The sequence below is a fragment of the Capsicum annuum genome, chromosome 5 (genome assembly GCF_002878395.1).
Source record: "Capsicum annuum cultivar UCD-10X-F1 chromosome 5, UCD10Xv1.1, whole genome shotgun sequence".
In the NCBI taxonomy this organism is placed as follows: domain Eukaryota; kingdom Viridiplantae; phylum Streptophyta; class Magnoliopsida; order Solanales; family Solanaceae; genus Capsicum; species Capsicum annuum.
In genome coordinates this window covers 433,036-451,723 of record NC_061115.1, presented here as the reverse complement: position 1 = coordinate 451,723, position 18,688 = coordinate 433,036, and the positions used below count along the sequence as shown (strand labels likewise).

Genomic DNA, 18,688 nt, shown 5'->3' with positions numbered 1-18,688 from the left:
GATGGATGGCTTTAAATAAAGAAATTTGGTGACACTGTTTCACCAAATGTGAACACTTTGAATAAATAGTTGGTGTAGAATTCCAAATTGTGGAGATAATTTATTTTCTGAAAATAGCAATGATCCATGTTAAAAATTGACATATAAAAGTTGTAAGAACACTGGTGAAGTTAGTGACAGCTGAAAAGTTCCACTTCAAACTAAAACACTGTTGGAACAAAAATCAAAATTTTCAATATTTTTCCATAAATTAACATCCACTTTCAAGTTATATAGTCCTCACATGCAGTCCAATAGACCACTTAATTAGTGTCTATTGATATTGACATGACACCTCTATTGTTTCTTGTTCTCATATTATGTATGTCAGCAAGAGCAAGAGTCTATCGGAAACAGCCTCTCTACCTCATCGCTGAGGTTATACGGATCTGCGTACACTTTTCTCATCGAACCCCACTTTGTGAAAATATACTGAGTGTGTTGTCATCGTTGTTGTTGTTGCTAGTGACACCTCTATTGTTTCTTGTTCTCATATTATGTCTTTTTTCTAGACTGTGTTTTGTCGTGAGCCGGGAGGGAGTCTATCGGAAATAGCCTCTCTACCTCAGCTCTGAGGTATACGGATTGCGTACACTTTTCTCATCAGACCCCACTCAGTGAAAATATACTTACTCGGTATGTTGTTGTTGTTGATAGTGACACCTCTATTGTTTCTTGTTCTCATATTATGCCTTTTTTCTAGATTGTTTTTCGACGTGAGCCAGGAGGGAGTCTATCGGAAACAACCTCTCTACCTCACCTATGAGGTATACCGACTGCATACACTTTACTCTCCTCGAACCCTACTTTGTGAAAATATACTGAGTATGTTGTCGTCGTTGATAGTGACACCTCCAAATTCTCCCCTTTATATATTCTCTTGACCAACCTTAATTTTCTTGAGGCAATTCTACACCCCCTATTTTTTCACTCAAAAGTAAAGGCAAATATTGAAGAAAACTTTGTATCAACAACCACTTTTAGTTCCCTCTACACATTTAAGAAAGAATGAAGTCATCACCAACTCATTTCTTCTTTAAACATAATAGTATGCTTCTAAGACTTCTTATATTCATACTAGGCATTTGCTCAATCAACAGAAGCAACTTCTGTTGTGACCAACTTTTTGCGACCCCAGCTACTAATTCTATTACCCCTTCGAGTTTCTCAGCGATCGAGTCATCGCTGAAACAGTTGAAGATCGAAGGGTACTTTAGTTTCAAGAATTTCGATCACGTGGCCAAGGACTTTGGCAACAGATATCACTTCCTGCCGTTAGCCGTTCTGTACCCGAAATCAGTTTCCGACATATCGGCCACGGTAAAACATGTTTTTAACATGGGTACAACAACAGAACTAACTGTTGCTGCTAGAGGACATGGTCACTCTTTAGAAGGACAAGCTCAAGCTTACCAGGGAGTAGTGATCAGCATGGAATCGCTTCGAGCACCAGCGATGCGGTTCCACCAAGGGGAACTGCCTTTTGTTGATGTATCTGCTGGTGAACTTTGGATAAATATCCTGCATGAAAGTCTTAAACTTGGATTAACACCAAAATCTTGGACTGATTATCTTCACCTCACAGTTGGAGGCACTTTGTCGAATGCCGGGATCAGCGGACAAGCATTCAAACATGGACCTCAGATCAATAATGTCTACCAACTCGAAGTTGTCACCGGTATGTTCATGCACAACAAGCCTATTATTCCCCAGTTCCATAATATCAGCCAGAGTTTAGTAAAAAAGGGCAGCCCGGTGCACCGCTATGCGCGGTGTCCGGGAAGGGCCCCACCACAAGGGTGTATCGTACACAGCCTTACCTTACATATCAGCCAGAGTTTAGTCTTCCCACTTTTTCTATTTTAATCAATAGAGTACCAAACAACACCTAAAAGTCAAGACAATTTATCTGTAAAATAGTGCTTATGTTGTGGACATGAACTCAACAAAGTCAGCATAACAAGGCAATTCTGTCACAGCAAGTCATCACCTTTTTTTCTAACTTTTCGATACTTAAAAACTAAAAAAAAAAAAAAAAAAAAAAGGCATCCCCGTGCACTAAAACTCTCGCCAAACCACAAGGGTATATTGTACGCAGCCTTACCTTGCATTTCTGCCAAAGACTGTTTCCCAGGCTTGAACCCGTGATCTCCTGGTCACATGGCAACAACTTTACCAATTACTCCAAGGCTCCCTTTCGATACTTAAAAACTATAACTATTTGAAAAAGCACATCCCTCCATTTCCGTTAGTGGGATCGTTACGTATTATATCGATGGAAGTTACTAAAAACAACATCGTTTTTCACAGGTAAAGGAGAGGTGATTACTTGTTCAGAGGAGAAGAATGCTGACCTGTTCTACGGTGTACTAGGAGGACTAGGCCAGTTTGGTATCATCACAAGAGCAAGAATTGCTCTGCAACCGGCACCTAAAAAGGTAAACTTTTCCAACTCGAAATATCAAACAAGTTAGCATTAATCGCAACACGATTTTAAGAAAAAAAATGGGAACAAAACCAGTAATTTCTACTAAAATTTAACAGGTTAAGTGGATCAGAGTGCTGTATTCAGATTTCTCGACGTTTTCCAATGATCAAGAGCAGTTGATATCATCCAAGGATTCTTTCGACTACGTAGAAGGATTTGTCGTTATCAATCGAACAGGATTGTTGAACAACTGGAGGTCTACTTTCAATCCTAAAGATCCACTTTTCGCTCGAAAGTTCAGTTCTGAAGGAAAAGTTCTCTACTGCTTAGAAGTTGCCAAATACTTCAATCCAGACGAGACAGCTAATACCAATCAGGTAAAGATATTTTCCTAAGTTACGCGGACTCTTCACTTTCAGTGCCGCACCCTTGTCGGATTCTTCAAATATACACTATTTTTGGTGAATCCGACACACGCCCGTTAACATTTTTGACGAGTCCGAGCAACATAGATATTTTCTAATATTCACCTAAACATGTCAACATCTTGCCTGTTGTTTTCTTAATACTACAGAATATTGATGCCCTCTTATCAACGTTGAATTATATCGAATCCTCGCTGTTTCAATCAGAAGTCTCCTACGTGGAATTCCTCGACAGAGTCCACGTATCCGAGATGAAACTCCAAGAGAAGGGGTTATGGGATGTTCCTCATCCATGGCTAAACCTTCTAATTCCAAGGAGCAAGATACATGACTTTACACAAGAAGTTTTCGGGAAGATACTTACCGATACTAGCCATGGTCCTATACTCATCTACCCCGTCAACAAATCAAAGTACGGAAATCATCAGCACTTAAATAATCTTCTAACAGGATGAACGCTTCTTCCTAACATGATCGACGATCATTTCATATTGCAGGTGGATAAAAGGAACATCAATGGTTACACCAGAAGAAGACATCATGTATTTAATAGCGTTTCTATCTTCTGCCGTTCCATCGTCCACAGGAAAAGATGGACTAGAACATATTCTAAGTAAGAACAAGAAGATATTAAACTTTTGCGGTAAAGCAAATATTGGAATGAAACAGTATTTGCCACATTACACAACACAGGAAGACTGGAAAGTTCACTTTGGCCCTCGATGGGAAACATTCGCTAGGAGGAAATCTACGTATGATCCTTTGGCTATCCTAGCTCCTGGACACGGAATTTTTAAAAGAGTGTCACTCCTTCAACAACAATGATTTCTTCCGATAAAATAAATACCTATATAGAGTTATTTACATAGATCTCTATGGTTATAATGCTCCACAATGTATACATGTAACAACGTTGAAGCATTGTAGCATTCTTTTTCAGAAAGAACTATCTTTGTAAATTGAATACCTGAAAACTGGCAGCGACTCCGATGCTTGTGCTTAGGGGATTTCATTAAGGATTCCGCAAGATTCCACCCACGGTTGACAATTTCATTTTAAAAAGGGACTTTTATCCTAGTCTCATCTCCAGCACAACAAGATACATCAAATACGAAAGTGCACAAAGGAGAAACAATAGATTGACAAGTAAACACGTCGCTCAGAGTTAAAAATTAATTTCATTCACGGAGATAGGACTTATTGTTTGAACAACCATAAGACACATAAGGGCGCGTTCAATCAACAGTAGCTGAACGAAGAGTCTTAAAAGTGACAGTAAAACTGAAGAACACCTTGAAAGTCCACCTCAAGTTGTAGCAGGGATAGATCTACTTCTTTGCAGGTTCTGTCCAGCCAAGTCCAGGTCGACTAATGCTTTCACGTTGCCCTTCATATTCCCAAGCATCACGAATAGAAGCTTCAAAGTCGGTGGTATCAGCTGCCATAGGAAGAACACTATTTAAATCATCTCTTGCTCCTAGACCCCCAGCTTTTATTACGTCATCCATAGTGATATCCGCCTCCATGTTTACATCGCCGTGAGATTTCTCATGTTCCGGGGCCACATCAGCTGCTACGTGTTTACCACCTTGACCTTGATTCACTTCAGATGTTTCTTCCCCAGAAGCCTGTTGCGATGTTCTACAGGACTCGATGCCTTCATTCTTTGTGGTATCGTCATTCTTAGCTGCAGCTAAAGATGTGCCATGTCAAGGGAAAGACATCATGTTTTTGCAACATTTGGAATTGATTAAAGATCGAACACAATTTATTACGATCTAATTGGACAATTGCAAAGTTTGAGAATACCTCAAATACATTCTGTCGACGAGAAAATTCATGAATAGATGATATACAGAAGCTGTGATAACTACCCTAGAAGACAGTACGTTAGAGCTCTTTTTTCGATTCTTTTTTCGATAAAAGAGAATCCCATTTTTTATTGCTCCTTCCTTCACAAATATTGGAGGTGCGGAGGTGTGAGAGGTTGGCTAGGGATGGGTTCAAGCGCGGTAGAGGTAGACCGAAGAAATATTGGAGGGAGGTGATTAGACCGGATATTATTTTGATAACCAACATCCGTCAACTATTTTTCTGATGAATACTATGTCCTTAAGCTATTCGGTTAGCTTCTTCCAATGATATAACTCTATGTAAACTCCTAAACTAAAATCTCTTGCAGACACCAAAAGCAACAAACCTAGGCATAAATTAATCGGTTTCAGTAAAAACGGAAATATTTTTAGAAGACCAGGTGTACGCGATGCGCAGAAAGGGAGATCTAATAACAAGCCGAAATACCTTGTGAAGCTCCAAGAGTATTGGGATCCATTCTGCCTAAATTAAAACAGAAGTTTAAGATTTCCGCTAGCAAGTATCTTCACCAGCTCACAACCGCTCGAGAGAACTTCCGAAAATCCTGTAACAACAGCAGCAGCATCAATTATTTTCCAATAACAAGAAACCATGAACTCTTGCTACAAACAAAGACAATTATTCTAAACAGCCGAGCAAATGAGGAGAGAAGATGCAATACACTTCTTAATATTTGTCGAATCAAGACTCAAGTTTCGACACCAGATGATTGTTGTTACTGCATACCGTTACTCGTGCTCTTTTATCTCTTCACTCCCAAACAAGACAAATAGAAAACCTAACATGCAATTTACCGATACAAATTCCAGTCATTTCTTGAACTATTTACCAGTCTTGCCTAACAGATACGGAAAGACGGGCAGGGGCGGAGTTAGCGCTTTGGTTACGGGCTTGGTATCCAGTAGTTTGATTCAAACCCAGAATCGGTATTAAAAGTTCATTGAATATGTAAAAATTATTACTAATTAAGAACCCAAAATCTTTTAATCCAAACCTATATGCTTCAAATCTCCGCCACTGGAAGCGGGTATATTTTATAGTGCCCCTGAAGAAAATTGTGTGTCAACGATTAGTAGTGGTAGCACCAACTTGCATGTACCTCGACTAATTTACTAAACCTGCACGCCAAGTCTAGAGTAGATGGGATTGTACCGAGTTTTGTAGCTAGGACCGGGAGCGGAGCTAGAGGGACGGAGGGGGGTTCATACAAGGTCCATAAAAGTTATGTATTCAAAGTATATGTTGAGCAGCTAAGTGAAAATTATACCTCCGCCACCTACTATGGACTTAATCCATTACTTTGTTATCAACCCTCTCTGCATTGGAAAAGTTGAGACTTAGCTAGAACCAACAACAACAACAACATACCCAGTGTAATTCCACAAGTGAGATTTGACGAAAGTGGTGTATACGCAGCCTTGGATCAGTGGTCGATTTCTAGACTTCGTCGTGAACCTAATTGGTTATTTCCAATTATATAAATCAATTGTTCAAACTGCTGTGTGCTAGCAGTGTGTTATCCCCATTTTGTTGTGTGCTTTTAGGTTTTGTGTTTGTTATACTGTTATCTGTTCTGAGCCGGGGGTCTATCCGAAACAGCCTCTCTACTTCATCTGAGGTAGTGGTATAGTCTACGCGAGTTCAGAAGTAAACATACGAACTAATCGAAGGGGTCCAACATTTACTGTCTATATATAAAAAATAATTTTAACTATGTATAAATAGTAAAAAAAATTCGCCGAAGGAGGTTCGGATGACCCCCTCGGCCAAGTGTAGCTCGGACTCTAGGTCTACGTACACTTTACCGTCCCCAAACCCCACTATGTGGAACTACACTGCATATGTTATTGTTGTTGTAATAGTTCAAACCATTCCCCTATAGACCCTCGACTTAAGTAAAGCACATCAAAAACAAGTAGGTAAAGCAAATACAATAACGAAGAAGTCATGCTGAGTCGTAGCAACAACAAAATAATACGACGATAATTATCGAAGCAAATGAAACATCAGGTAATACTAAAATTAAATAGTAAGAGCTTATTAGCTATGTTTATTGCTATGCACCTGTTGATTTATCATACAGATATATTGAAAGGGGGTTAGTAAACATACCAAAAAGGGTGTCAGCAAATATCAACTATTCTGCTATTCACTTGCACTTTGTTATGACATTCTTGAATTTTCTCGCACTGTTTTTTTGTGTTTGACAGTACAAACTTATACGTGTAGAATAGAAAGAGACACACGTAACTTTGTTGTTTTGTTAATGTTTTTGGGAAAAAAATTTGGTAAAAAGTCCCATTGGCCCAAGTGTTTGGTGTTTTATCATTCATCTTCTAAATTAGTGGCGGAGCCGCCATTTTCAGTAAGGGTTCATAAATAAATATAAAAATTAATCGAAGGAAGTTTAATTTCTAATATTTATACATAAAAAATAATTTTAATCATATATATATAACATAATTTTCCGTCGAAGGAAAATTCGGATGAACCTCTTAACTTGAACTGTAGATCCGCGACTATTCTAGATAAGTACTTTTTTCTAATAGAAAAAATATATAAATAAAAATATATAGTAGTAATACTTTTTAAAAAAAAAAAAATTATTAGTTTAGGGTTAGTAGTTTGCAGTATATATCATTTCAAATCGTTAAGATTATCAATCTAATTTTATTATAGCATAATTTTCTCCTATTATTAAATTTTCATAGTACACTCACATTTTTGAGATCTTATATTTTTTTTATTTTTTGGGGAGAAGGTTTTAGCGTTCGCGATTTTAATTTTATAGAGGAGAGCGAAGTAACAGGAGTGCAATTTAGAGTGTGAAAGTGTTGTGAATTTGAAGATTTACATGATTAGGCAAATACGTATTAAAGATTTATCTTAAGTCGATTTCAAAAATATTTGTCTTGAAAAGTTAATTCTCTACAGGTAAAAACTTTTGAAAACTTAAACGATCATAAGTCGACTCAGATACTAACATTAAGAAAAAAAAATTCTAAAGGGCAGAATACGTGAATGTCTCGTTTAACTTGGTCACAACTGAAATAAGCACATACTTAAACTTATATAAAGTTGAAATAATAGACACATGTGTCTCATGCGGCATCTACGTGACAATTTGCGTGAGATTATCACGTAAATGCCACATAGGATGTATACGTTTATTTATTCAATATTGTAGAACGTAAGTATCAGTTGAATCAAGTTGTCGACATCTACGCGACAATTCGCGTGAGATTGTCACGTAAATGCCACATAGGATGTATATGTCTATTTGTTCAACATTATAAAATGTAAATATCAACTGAATCAAATTGTCAACATGTACGTGACAATTCATGAGATTATCACGTAAATGTCACATAGGTCGTACACGTCTACTTGTTCAACGTTGTAGAACGTAAATGTCAACTGAATCAAGTTGTCTAATGTGTAACCAAACCCGACCCGACCCGACCCACCCAAAACCCAACAAAATTTCAAATTCCAACTAAAACCCCACATTTAACCCCCCAAACACACAAACAAATACTCTCTTAAAATCCAAATAATCAAAAAACCCTAAATCCCCAAATTTGATCATGTCATCGGCGGCAGGCGGTGGCGCCGGAGAATTCCGATCATCTAAACCTAGCTCCGATTCCAGCTCTTCTAGTTGTAGTTCTAAGCTCAATTCAGAATTCAATTGCTCATTTTCCATGTCATCGGGTTCGGATTTTCCGGGTCGATCAAGGCGAAAACCGAGGCTCATGAAGATGAGGAAACAATCGGGTCCTCAAATTGACTCGAAAGAATCGAGTTTTAGTCGGGTCGACCCGGTTTCAAAGAGCTCGGATTGCTACTGGAGAAGTGACAATGTGAGCTTTGGTTTTTGTGCTGGTAAGACTGATGATCCTGTTTTGAAAATGAGGAAACAATCGGGTCCTCAAATCGACCCGAAAGAATCTAGTTTTAATCGGGTCGAGCCGGTTACCAAGAGCTCGGATTGTTGCTGGAGAAGTGACAATGTGAGTTTTGGTTTTTGTGCTGGTAAGAGTGATGATCCTATTTTGAATTTTAATTTGGATTGTTTAAGTGATGTTTTTGGTTCTAATAAGAATTTAGGGGAAATGTTGAACGAAAAAAATGGAGAATTTCGTGACAATGTGGAGGTAATGGGAGGATTTAGAACCGGAAAAAGTGGTCTGGATTCAAATTTGAAGGATTTGGGGTTTGTTTTAGGAGCTAATAATACGAGTAGCTCGAAGTTTATTTCGAAGAAAAAGAATGGTGATCAAATGAATAAGAATAGCTGGATGTCCTATCTGAATTTGTCTAATAAGGAACCTGATTGTAGTGAGAGGACTGGTAATTCGAAGTCCAATGTGGAATTTAGAGAGAGGGAGTTTTGTAGCAATGTAGGACAATCACAAGTTGATGAGATCAAGAATTGCTCGAGTGAGTCTCATAAAAACGAGGCTAATGGAAGTACATTGCAATCGGATAAATTGAATGCTAACTTTGTGTTTGGTGCTAGTAACGGAGCGCGTAATAAAGATGAAGCATACAGGGGGGGAGAGTATCAAGGTTCAAAAGTGGATGGCACTTTTGTTTTTGGTTGTGGCATCAAAGGGAAGAACAAATTGAATGAAAATGGAAAAGTAGCTGAAGATGTGGATAGTTTTGACAGGGAAAAGACCCTAGATCACAGTGGTCGTTGGAATGCCCAAAAAAGTGACTCGGATGCTGATGGGAAGCTCAAGTTTGCTTCTAGTAGCAATATTGTAGACACTGGTTTACCAAAAAACCCCATTTTTAAACTCTCTAATGAGATGAATTCGTTGAACATTGGCCGTTCAGCGGTTAGTGGTGCTGAGAAGACCGATAGTATGAATGAAAAATCAAGTGTCAACATCCAGAATGTATTTGTGTTTGGACTTAACCAAAGTACTTCAAATGTTTCAACTGAAACCGGTGCTTGTAATTCTTGTGGTCGGCCCGAGGATGTCAACGTAAAATATTCTGGTAGTAGCTCTGGTTTTGATAAAGCTGACACAATTAATAGCGAACCAAATGCCAAGAAAGCTTGTGCATCCGAAATTGATGAAAATATTGCCAGTTCGTTAAAGGGAAGCAAGGACAAAAGGATGCCTGGAGCAACGGTTCATACAAATGCTAAGTTTGGTCTTTCCAGTGAGCAAATAAATTCATTTAGCTTCTCAGCAGGAACCTCTGGGAAAGAAAATCAGCCAATAAATTTAAACAGTGAGACTGGTGCCTCAAGTGAATTCCTGCAGAAGAATCTAAACAGTGACGTTGAGAGGGATAAGCCACCCTTTCCATTATTTACACCAGAGAGCTTTGGTTCCCAGCACAAAGTTGATGCCCCGGAAGCACTTTCTGGCCACCAAGCTGAGAAGAAGGAAGAATTCAGCTTTCCAAGCACACCATTTACACCTGGGAAGCCCTTTTCTGATTTTAGTGCATCCAATTCAAGTAAATCATTTTCCTTTACTGCTAATTTATTTTCCGGAGTAAATGAAAAGTTGGGTGGTGGAACAAGTAGCAGATTGAGGGACAAAAGAGTGAAAAAGAAGAAGTCATTGAGGCAAGAAAACTTGGTACAAGGGTTAGCTGGCAAGACTAATTTGTCTAACGGAAACAGTTCCATGCGCAATAATGAGTCTCCTGGATGTTCACCTATGGATTTCTCACCATATCAGGATACAAATTCTTCTACATCTGCTTATAATTCTACTGGGGCAACTGAAACAAAGGAGGATGTGGTTGCTGCCAAAGACGCACCCGGTTTCAATGACTCTCAGAAGAAATGTGGAGGAGGAAATGAGAGAGTTTCTAGGACTGATTCAGTAACGGAGTCTGATACTCGGAGATATTTTAGTTCCTATACTTCACCCTCTGCACAAGATGGGTTATCATCCATAAGACGCCAGTATAGGAAAAAATACAGATTAAAAGTTGATAGTGGTTCAAATAACTTAAATCATAGAAAAGTCGAATTTTCCACTGACACAGTTCAACATGCTTCCTTTGGTAGTAAAAGTTCAGCAGACATCCCAAGCGGAGTTACATCTCATAGGAGAAATAAAGGGATACATGTGTCTAAAGCAGACGAAGACCGTGAGATGATTGGGCTCACTGTCCATGAAACCTGTGAAAAGTGGCGGATCAGGTGCTAACATCTTTGAGCTACTCTTTGGTGAATTGCTATGCATTAGACCATTTCCTCTGAACTTTTAGTTCACTTTTGCTATAATTTCATCATTATGGTTGTATTCTGGCTTTTTCTACCATAACATTGACATTGAGCATTATGATCTTGTCCTGCATATCTTAATCAAAAAAAAAAAAAAAAAGATCTTGTCCTTCATATTTACAAAGATTTTTCTGTATCAGGGGAAACCAAGCCTATAAGGCTGGAAATCTATCGCAAGCTGAGGATTTATACACCAAGGGTATCAAATCAGTTTCCGCTACAGAAATTTCAGGCTCTTGCCTAGAGCCTCTTTTGTTATGCTACAGCAACCGAGCTGCCACACGATTGTCGCTTAGAAGGATGAGGGAAGCCATCAGTGATTGTGCATCTGCAGCCGCCTTGGACCCTCAATTTCTTAAAGTGAAATTAAGAGCAGCAAAGTAAGGTTTCTACATGTGTCATCTGATGTCTCTAGCATGAATATTCCATATGACATTAGAGCAGACAAAGGTTTTGGATTCAACCTGGTAGCAACTAAATTTGTTTTGATCCTGTCTGGTGAAAGATTTAAAAGAATGAGGTCCAGTGATATCATTAGGTGTTGTATTATCATCATCTGATTGATTTCCTAATGTTAGAAAGATTTCTGTTGAGTGTTGAACCCAATGCCGTGTGTTCTTTTTTAAGACACTTACTTTTTCCTTCCTGAGTGGATTATTTGTTGACAAACTTATATATCTTGACTATCTTTGCATGCCAGTTGTTATCTGCTTCTTGGTGAGGTTGAAGAAGCCCTTAAATATTACAACAATTGCTTGGAATCAAGAATAAATTTATGCTTGGATAGGAGAATTACAATTGAAGCAGCAGAAGGCTTGCAAAAAGCACAGGTGAGCAATATTTGCTTTTCCCATGGAGTTGATTCTCCCGGCATTGAATGGTAAAGTTTTCCGAGTTCCAACAATTCAAAATAATGTAGGCTACTACTTGTCTACGTGGCCTTAATCTTGGCATAAATTATTCTCATCTAATGTAATTTGATGAAAACTTTTTCCACCTACGAAAAACTGCTTTGACTGTAATTTGATTCTCTCGCTCTCTCTCTCTCTCTCTTTTTTTTTTGAGAATTTAACTGTAATTTGATTCTTATTGTTAAACTTTTCCTTCTTAGTTGATGTGCTAGTCAAGTTCAGTTCGAGGGGAGAATGTTCTTGGTGTTGTCAATTACTCATTTTAGAATAGTGATGATCTCAGCTTAGCTTAAATTTTCTTTCTGGAATGCCTAAATATGGTTCAATGAAAAAGATGCTTAATTAATAAGATTGGAGGTTATTGATAATGAGTTATCTTGGGGTTGTGAAGCATGTGGTGGCTACTGAATTAATATAGAACTTTTAGTATTTCTATCATGTTGATTTGCTACTGCCTAAAGCAATTAATTTGCTTCCTTTAACCAAAAAATCCTCCTTCACATTGCTAACCATTTAATGTAAAGCTCTTAACACATTTAGTCTTCTCGTTACCTATTGTTATTAATAAACATTCCAAAGTTTCCTACTTTGAACTCCATTGACGATTTGCTGATTGGGTTACCTATTTGTGGCAGAAAATATCTGAACATTTGCACCGGTGTTCTGAACTTTTGCAACAAAGAACTCCGGATGCAGCAAAAAATGCACTTGGAATTACCGATGAGGCCTTGTCTGTCAGCTGCTATTCAGAGAAGTTACTTGAAATGAAAGGAGAAGCTCTTTGCAAGGTCTGTACTATTATAAATTTTGAATATCTTCTCTTTTTAAACTGGATAGGTTATAAAACAATAAAGACTAGCAACTTGCTTCTGAATTCTGTGTGTCATTACTGTAAATATTCTACAGCTGCAGATGTATAATGAAGTGATTGAGCTGTGCGAAAAGTCTCTTGATGTTGCTGAAAAGAATTTTTCTTCTGATTTTGCGAATTTAGATGATCTCAATAGCAAAAGCTCATCTTTTATTCTTTGGAGATGGCACCTTAAGTCCAGGTCGCACTTCCATCTTGGAAAGCTTGAGATGGCCCTTGACTTAATTGAGAAGCATGAGCAAATGGCTTCTGTTGGGAAAAGGTAAACCTGAACTTTTAAGAAGCATGTCCAACTCTCTTCCTCTTCTTGATTTCAGGAATGATATTGGGTATTTTGCTCCTCCTTTCTGTAGATCTGCAAACTTGAATCAGGAATCATTATCTCCTCTAGCAACCACTATTCGTGAACTTTTGCATCATAAGGTATGTTACTTGCTGTTTTAGAATTCTATCTGGTAAGGGGTTCACCAAAGTTACTGACTATTAGTTCCTCATCTTTCGGTTGTAGAATTCCACTTGTTCTTTCAGTTTGATTCTGTTAATACTAGCTTTTCTGAAGTATTTATTGTTTTCCTCTCTAAAAACAGAAAGCCGGAAACGAGGCATTTAAGTCTGGAAAGTATGTGGAAGCTATTGAACATTATACTGCTGCTATATCCAGCAGTATTGAATCGCGCCCTTTTGCAGCTATCTGTTTCTGCAATCGAGCTGCTGCTCACCAAGCTCTTGGTCAAATTGTTGACGCCATTGCAGATTGCAGTCATGCCATTGCTCTTGACAAGAACTACTCAAAAGTTTGTTTGCAAGCTGCTTTAAGCAGATTTTTGGTTTTCTATTCATAACTATCTTCAATAACCTCAACTAACTATCTTCAATAACCTCAACTAAGTTCCTTTTTCTTTTTAAATATACCTTAAATAAGGTGTCCATAAGGATATGAGTGGGAATTTAATATATCTGGATGGTTCCAATTTGTTTAGCCGTTCAAATACAGCAGGAAGAGTAACAATGCTAGTTATCCTGAGGCCTTTACTATGTTTCCATGTCTTCTCCTTATTAGACATTGTTGATTGGAGTTAGCAGTCATACTCCTCCAAAGGAGCAAGTATTAGTATTAGAGAATGAAAACACGCTTCAGAGATCTGTTGTAAAAGGAGTTCTAGGTGTTTCAAGGGCAAAGATATCATTGTGCATGCGATGAAATATAACTGTCTGTGTATGCAAACTTTTTGGTGTAAACTCCAGGATTTATATGGGTTACTAAAAGTGATGGACGTCATACCATTTTAGGAATTGGTTCTTCCGCAGAGCTGCTCCTTGAGATTGTAACATCAATTATGCTTTCTATACTGTCACAGCCATCCTAGTTATTTTGTGTCTAAAGTGAACTTTGATCAATCTGCTTGGTGTTCCGAATTTCAGGCTGTTTCAAGGAGGGCTACCTTACATGAGATGATTAGAGACTATGGGCATGCTGCAAATGATCTTGAGAGGCTCATATCCCTTCAGGAAACTCAATCACAAGAACGGACTCGACAACCTGAAGCGCGGGATAAGTCTAATGGAAGCAGTGGTAAAGAAGCAAAGCAAACCCGTCAGCAGCTTTCATTAGTTCAGGAGAAGGCTAAAAGAGGAACGCCATTGGATTTTTATCTTATTTTGTAAGTTCAAATCTCATTCCTAGTAAGACTGAATTTTCTTTACAGATATGATTTGATAAACCGAAAAATTTTTCAACGACACTGTACCCTGTATTCCAACAAACTGGATCTTGGGGAGGGTAAGTGTACACAGTCCGTACCACTAACCTCAGAGATGAGGTAGAGAGGCTGTTTTCGATGGACCGCCGGCTCAAGACAAACAACAGTTCAGAAAAAGACGGTGTAGGAGCAATAGGTGTTAACAAGTAACAACAGAAAAAGTAATACTACAATCAATCTATCTGAAACAACAAACATTACCAAAACTCCACAAACAAGACACTACTAGCATAACACTATGATTACTAGCACAGATATTGAAACAAAGCACTCCTACCTACCAGAACAAGGACACACTCCTTTCTACTAACCTTCCACCCTAATTTGCATCCTCCACACCTTCCTATCTTGGGTCATGTCCTCGGTACGTTGTAGCTGGTCCATGTCATGTCTAATCACCTCCCTCCAATATTTCTTCGGTCTACCTCTACCTCGCCTGCATCCATCCATAGCCAACCTTTCACACTTCTGCAATGGGGCATCCATGCACGTCCTTATCACATGCCCGAACCATCTCAACAGAAAATTTTTTCGATGAAATTAATTTAATTGAATGCAATCTGTATGAGGCTTGTCATTCGTTACTGTATTTAACATTCCATCCTTTCCAAGTCAAATGTCCTTGTTTCTTCACGGTCCCTGCATTGCATAACACTTCCAAATGAAAATTTTCAATTGATTGTTCATAGAATCATATATTATCTCTTGTTTCTTATACTTTTAACTCTTACAATGTACTTCCTCTATCTCGTATATTCTTTTCCCTTCTTTTAAAATAAAAAAACTATTTCAAGTTTAATTGTAGCCAATATTTAAAAGTGTAATCTTGCATGATTCATTATAATAGTGTTATCTCCACTATTGTATTAATCCAATCCCATAGAGTGGTGTCCAGAGGAAAGTCCGTACTGATAAACATTTTTGTGATGGTCCCAAAGATGTTATTTTATGTATAAGATACAGAACTTTGTACCATTGAGAAAATAGCTACTGGCTACTGCGTCTTTGTATCTAGTTTCTGAGAATGCATGCTTTGCTTTGATGTAATATTGCCTCACTTTCTATGAAGAAGTTTCCTATGTTAACAATTGACTATTACAAGTTGAGAAACTGGTTGTTCTACGTTGAGATCTATCAAATTCACATGGTCATTGTTTCTGACCTGAAGATCTTGCAGCTGGTAGATGATACTCCAGTGTTGTGGTTAGCTAGAGCTAGTGTATACATCTTGTAACCTTTGTTCCCTGAACATCTGTGAAATAGTCTCTTATGCATTTGATATATTTATTGATCTTAAATTCTCTTTGGCAGGGCAATCAAGTCATCTGATACAGAATCTGACATCAAGAAGGCATATAGGAAAGCAGCCCTCAGACATCATCCTGACAAGGTTCAAGTCTCTAGCTTTTTGGAGTTCAGAGGTTGAATTAGTAGTTGGTAGTGTACTCATTATATTGTTTATGCAGGCGGGTCAAAGTTTTGCAAGAAGTGATACTGTGGATGATGGTGGGTTGTGGAAAGAGATCTCTGAGACTGTTCGCAATGATGCTGATAGGCTATTCAAGTTGATTGGGGAGGCATATGCTGTTCTCTCAGATACCGACAAGGTAAATTAACGCATGATTAATATTCTTTCTTGCTATTCAAACAATTTGATCATATGCTTCTCCAGCAATCTGGCATCTTAATAGGTTTTGCCGGCCATGTGTACGCCATGCGGATTTAGACTTTTAACATCTGGTAGAATATTCTTGATTATGATTTATGTCGTAAAAAAACAAGAGAATATATAAAAATGTTCTTAAAATATTCACCAGGATCACCAACTGTTCAGGAAACTTACTGCATTGCCAAAGCTCCTAAGAGAAGTCTGTAAAATATGCTCTTAACGTATTCGCTAAGAAATTTCCCTCTTGTTTCATATGGTATTAGAGCCTGTACGGTCTTGGCAGAGAGAAGCTTTCATCTACTAGTAAAAATCTTGTGCTGGATCTTAGCTCCAGCTGTGTGTTTGCCTTACATGCTTCATGCACCATCAATTTGTCTAGGTTTGATATCATTGGTCCGAGTCAGCTGAATTGTAAAGTTAGTGGTCCACTTTTTTATGGTGAACGTTTTGTGATAGCTAGCTTATCAATTTTTTTATGTCAATTGACCTACCAAGTCAACTATCAACTTTTTTGCATCTTCTCATCATCAAATTGCTGTTCAGCACCATGTGCTACCATATGGTCAAGTTGAGGACATGCTTGTCTATATTAGCGGTCTGGTCAAGCTGGACAAGCATTCATGTGCGTAAATTCAATTATATCTCATGTATTCACGGTAGCACCATGGCAATGCCAAGTCAATTTTAGTTATTGTGTTACAGCTTATTGTAGAGATGATTGGTTTTAAGTACATCCCGGGCATCATTCTTCCGAAAACTTCATCTCATTGGTGTACAATTCCGGTTCCCTTTATTTCCATCGTACTGTCTCTTTCTTGTGCAAGATCCTTTTTGGTCATTGTTACTCTTCTGATAGTCCCTCCTCCTTTTGTCTGACACTACTTGTACTTTTCCGGTGTTGAAGAATAAAGAAAGTTTAAAAGAATATGCTTGACTTTGCCATTTAGGAAAGATGCATGTGTGTGAAGTTACTGACTTGTGTATTATTTCTGCGTTGTAGCGTGCAAAACATGATCTAGAAGAGGAAATGAGAGATGTTCAAAGGGAAAGCCCAAGAAGCAGCAGTTCTTGCAGAGCTTCTCATTCTTACTCTTCTCCATTTGAGAGGACCTACTGGTCTAGAAGACAATCTGACTTTTGCAATTCATATGGTAAAAGTAGTAGTAGGCACTATCGGCAAGATAATTGGAGAACCTATGGAGAATCACATTCCAGATGGTAAAAGATATGCATCTTCCAGATATCTGTATAACTAGAGATGGTGTCTCCAGCCGCTCTGATCATCTCGTGGCTATTGAGAACGAACTTAATCAGATGGTTCTATATCTCAATCTTTCTGATTTTTGCTCATATGAAACCAAGGTCGAAAAGTTCAGTCATTCCACTGACGAAGGATTCCTTGAATGGATTCAGTCTTTAAACTATGTCACCAATTGGCTGCTAAGCAAGAACTGCTACCGACACCAATTCTATCTTAACAGCTTACCCCTGGACATTCGCCAAGTACAGTCGATTAGTTTTCTTTTTCAAAAGATGAAGATTTTGTTAGTTTGCAACTGCTTGGCAGGTGGAGTTGTTCGGAAAATTTTGCAAAAAAAAAAAAGTTTATTTTCTTTACTTTTGCCTTTTTGGGTGGATCTTTTTACCTTGGAGTTTTGACGGGCAAATTGTAAACTAGTTGAGATGTTTGTAAGTTAGTCTGCATGTAAAGGAAGGGACGATCATATTTTGCTCATGTATATATGAAACTGGTTAATTTTGCTGTCAATTACAACTCTTTGATTTATTTCTAGCTTTATTACCCTATCATCATATGTTGTTTATTGTATTTCGATTACCTTATTATTTGTTGTCATTGCGTCTTTCGTGTGTAGGTTCTGCATTGTTTTACTTACTAATTGCAATGCTGGGCTCGGGGTCCAGACGTGTTTTGAGCCGAAAATCAACCGACGGCCCCTAGGCAGGTCGTGGATCCACCCTGGGTAGTCCGGTGAGGTCGGTGGGGTCATTTGGGTGGTCAAACAGGTGAAACGACGCGAACGGACTGTTTTCGGGTCAAATCGGTGGGTGTTAGCTCATGATTCTTGGAGCGTGTTTTGGGTCAAAAATTGATCGGCAGCCCCTAGGCGGGCTATGGATCCATCGTGGGAGGTCTGCGGGGTCGGCAGGACCATTTGAGTGGTCAAACGGATCCATCGTGGGAGGTCTGCGGGGTCGGCAGGACCATTTGAGTGGTCAAACAAGCGAAACGGCTTGAGCGGACAGTTTTCGAACCAAATCGGTGGATGTTAGCCCACGGTTCTCTGAGATTTCTTTTTTTGCACTTAAATTTGTTGCACTTGGGCAGCTTTTTTTGCACTTAAATTTGTTGCACTTGGGCGGAGGGTCTCTTGGCATATGTAAATTTTGATGGTTGGTTTCTTTGCAAATGCTAATTAAGGTTCAATT

The 18,688-nt window shown here is 38.4% G+C and overlaps 3 protein-coding genes across 6 annotated transcripts; 2 read left to right on the top strand and 1 right to left on the bottom strand.

Moving 5' to 3' along the window:
- The first annotated feature begins 873 nt into the window (after positions 1–873).
- On the top strand, positions 874–3,908 carry LOC107852795 (cytokinin dehydrogenase 1). Its single transcript, XM_016697840.2, has 5 exons — positions 874–1,717; positions 2,350–2,477; positions 2,584–2,844; positions 3,042–3,304; positions 3,390–3,908. The coding sequence occupies exons 1-5, from the start codon at positions 1,048–1,050 to the stop codon at positions 3,715–3,717; spliced, it is 1,650 nt and encodes a 549-aa protein (XP_016553326.2). The 5' UTR covers positions 874–1,047; the 3' UTR covers positions 3,718–3,908.
- A 143-nt stretch (positions 3,909–4,051) lies between these two features.
- On the bottom strand, positions 4,052–7,228 carry LOC107870000. 4 transcript variants are annotated; one of them, XM_016716377.2, is made up of 3 exons: positions 6,880–7,228; positions 5,194–5,311; positions 4,052–4,585 (listed from the first exon to the last, which is right to left on the bottom strand). In XM_016716377.2, exons 2-3 carry the CDS (start codon positions 5,222–5,224, stop codon positions 4,221–4,223), a joined length of 396 nt encoding a protein of 131 aa, XP_016571863.1. In that variant the 5' UTR covers positions 5,225–5,311; positions 6,880–7,228; the 3' UTR covers positions 4,052–4,220. The 4 variants fall into 4 exon arrangements, with proteins under 4 accessions (XP_016571863.1, XP_016571865.1, XP_047268279.1 ...); XM_016716379.2 differs by having other exon boundaries at positions 4,052–4,579; positions 6,880–7,116; XM_047412323.1 differs by having other exon boundaries at positions 4,052–4,579; positions 6,832–6,958.
- Positions 7,229–8,276: 1,048 nt separating this feature from the next.
- On the top strand, positions 8,277–18,008 carry LOC107869997. Its single transcript, XM_047412322.1, has 11 exons — positions 8,277–10,945; positions 11,170–11,409; positions 11,730–11,859; positions 12,576–12,728; positions 12,847–13,073; positions 13,165–13,234; positions 13,399–13,605; positions 14,234–14,472; positions 15,883–15,961; positions 16,038–16,178; positions 17,241–18,008. Exons 1-11 carry the CDS (start codon positions 8,355–8,357, stop codon positions 17,460–17,462), a joined length of 4,299 nt encoding a protein of 1,432 aa, XP_047268278.1. The 5' UTR covers positions 8,277–8,354; the 3' UTR covers positions 17,463–18,008.
- The last annotated feature ends 680 nt before the right edge of the window (positions 18,009–18,688 follow it).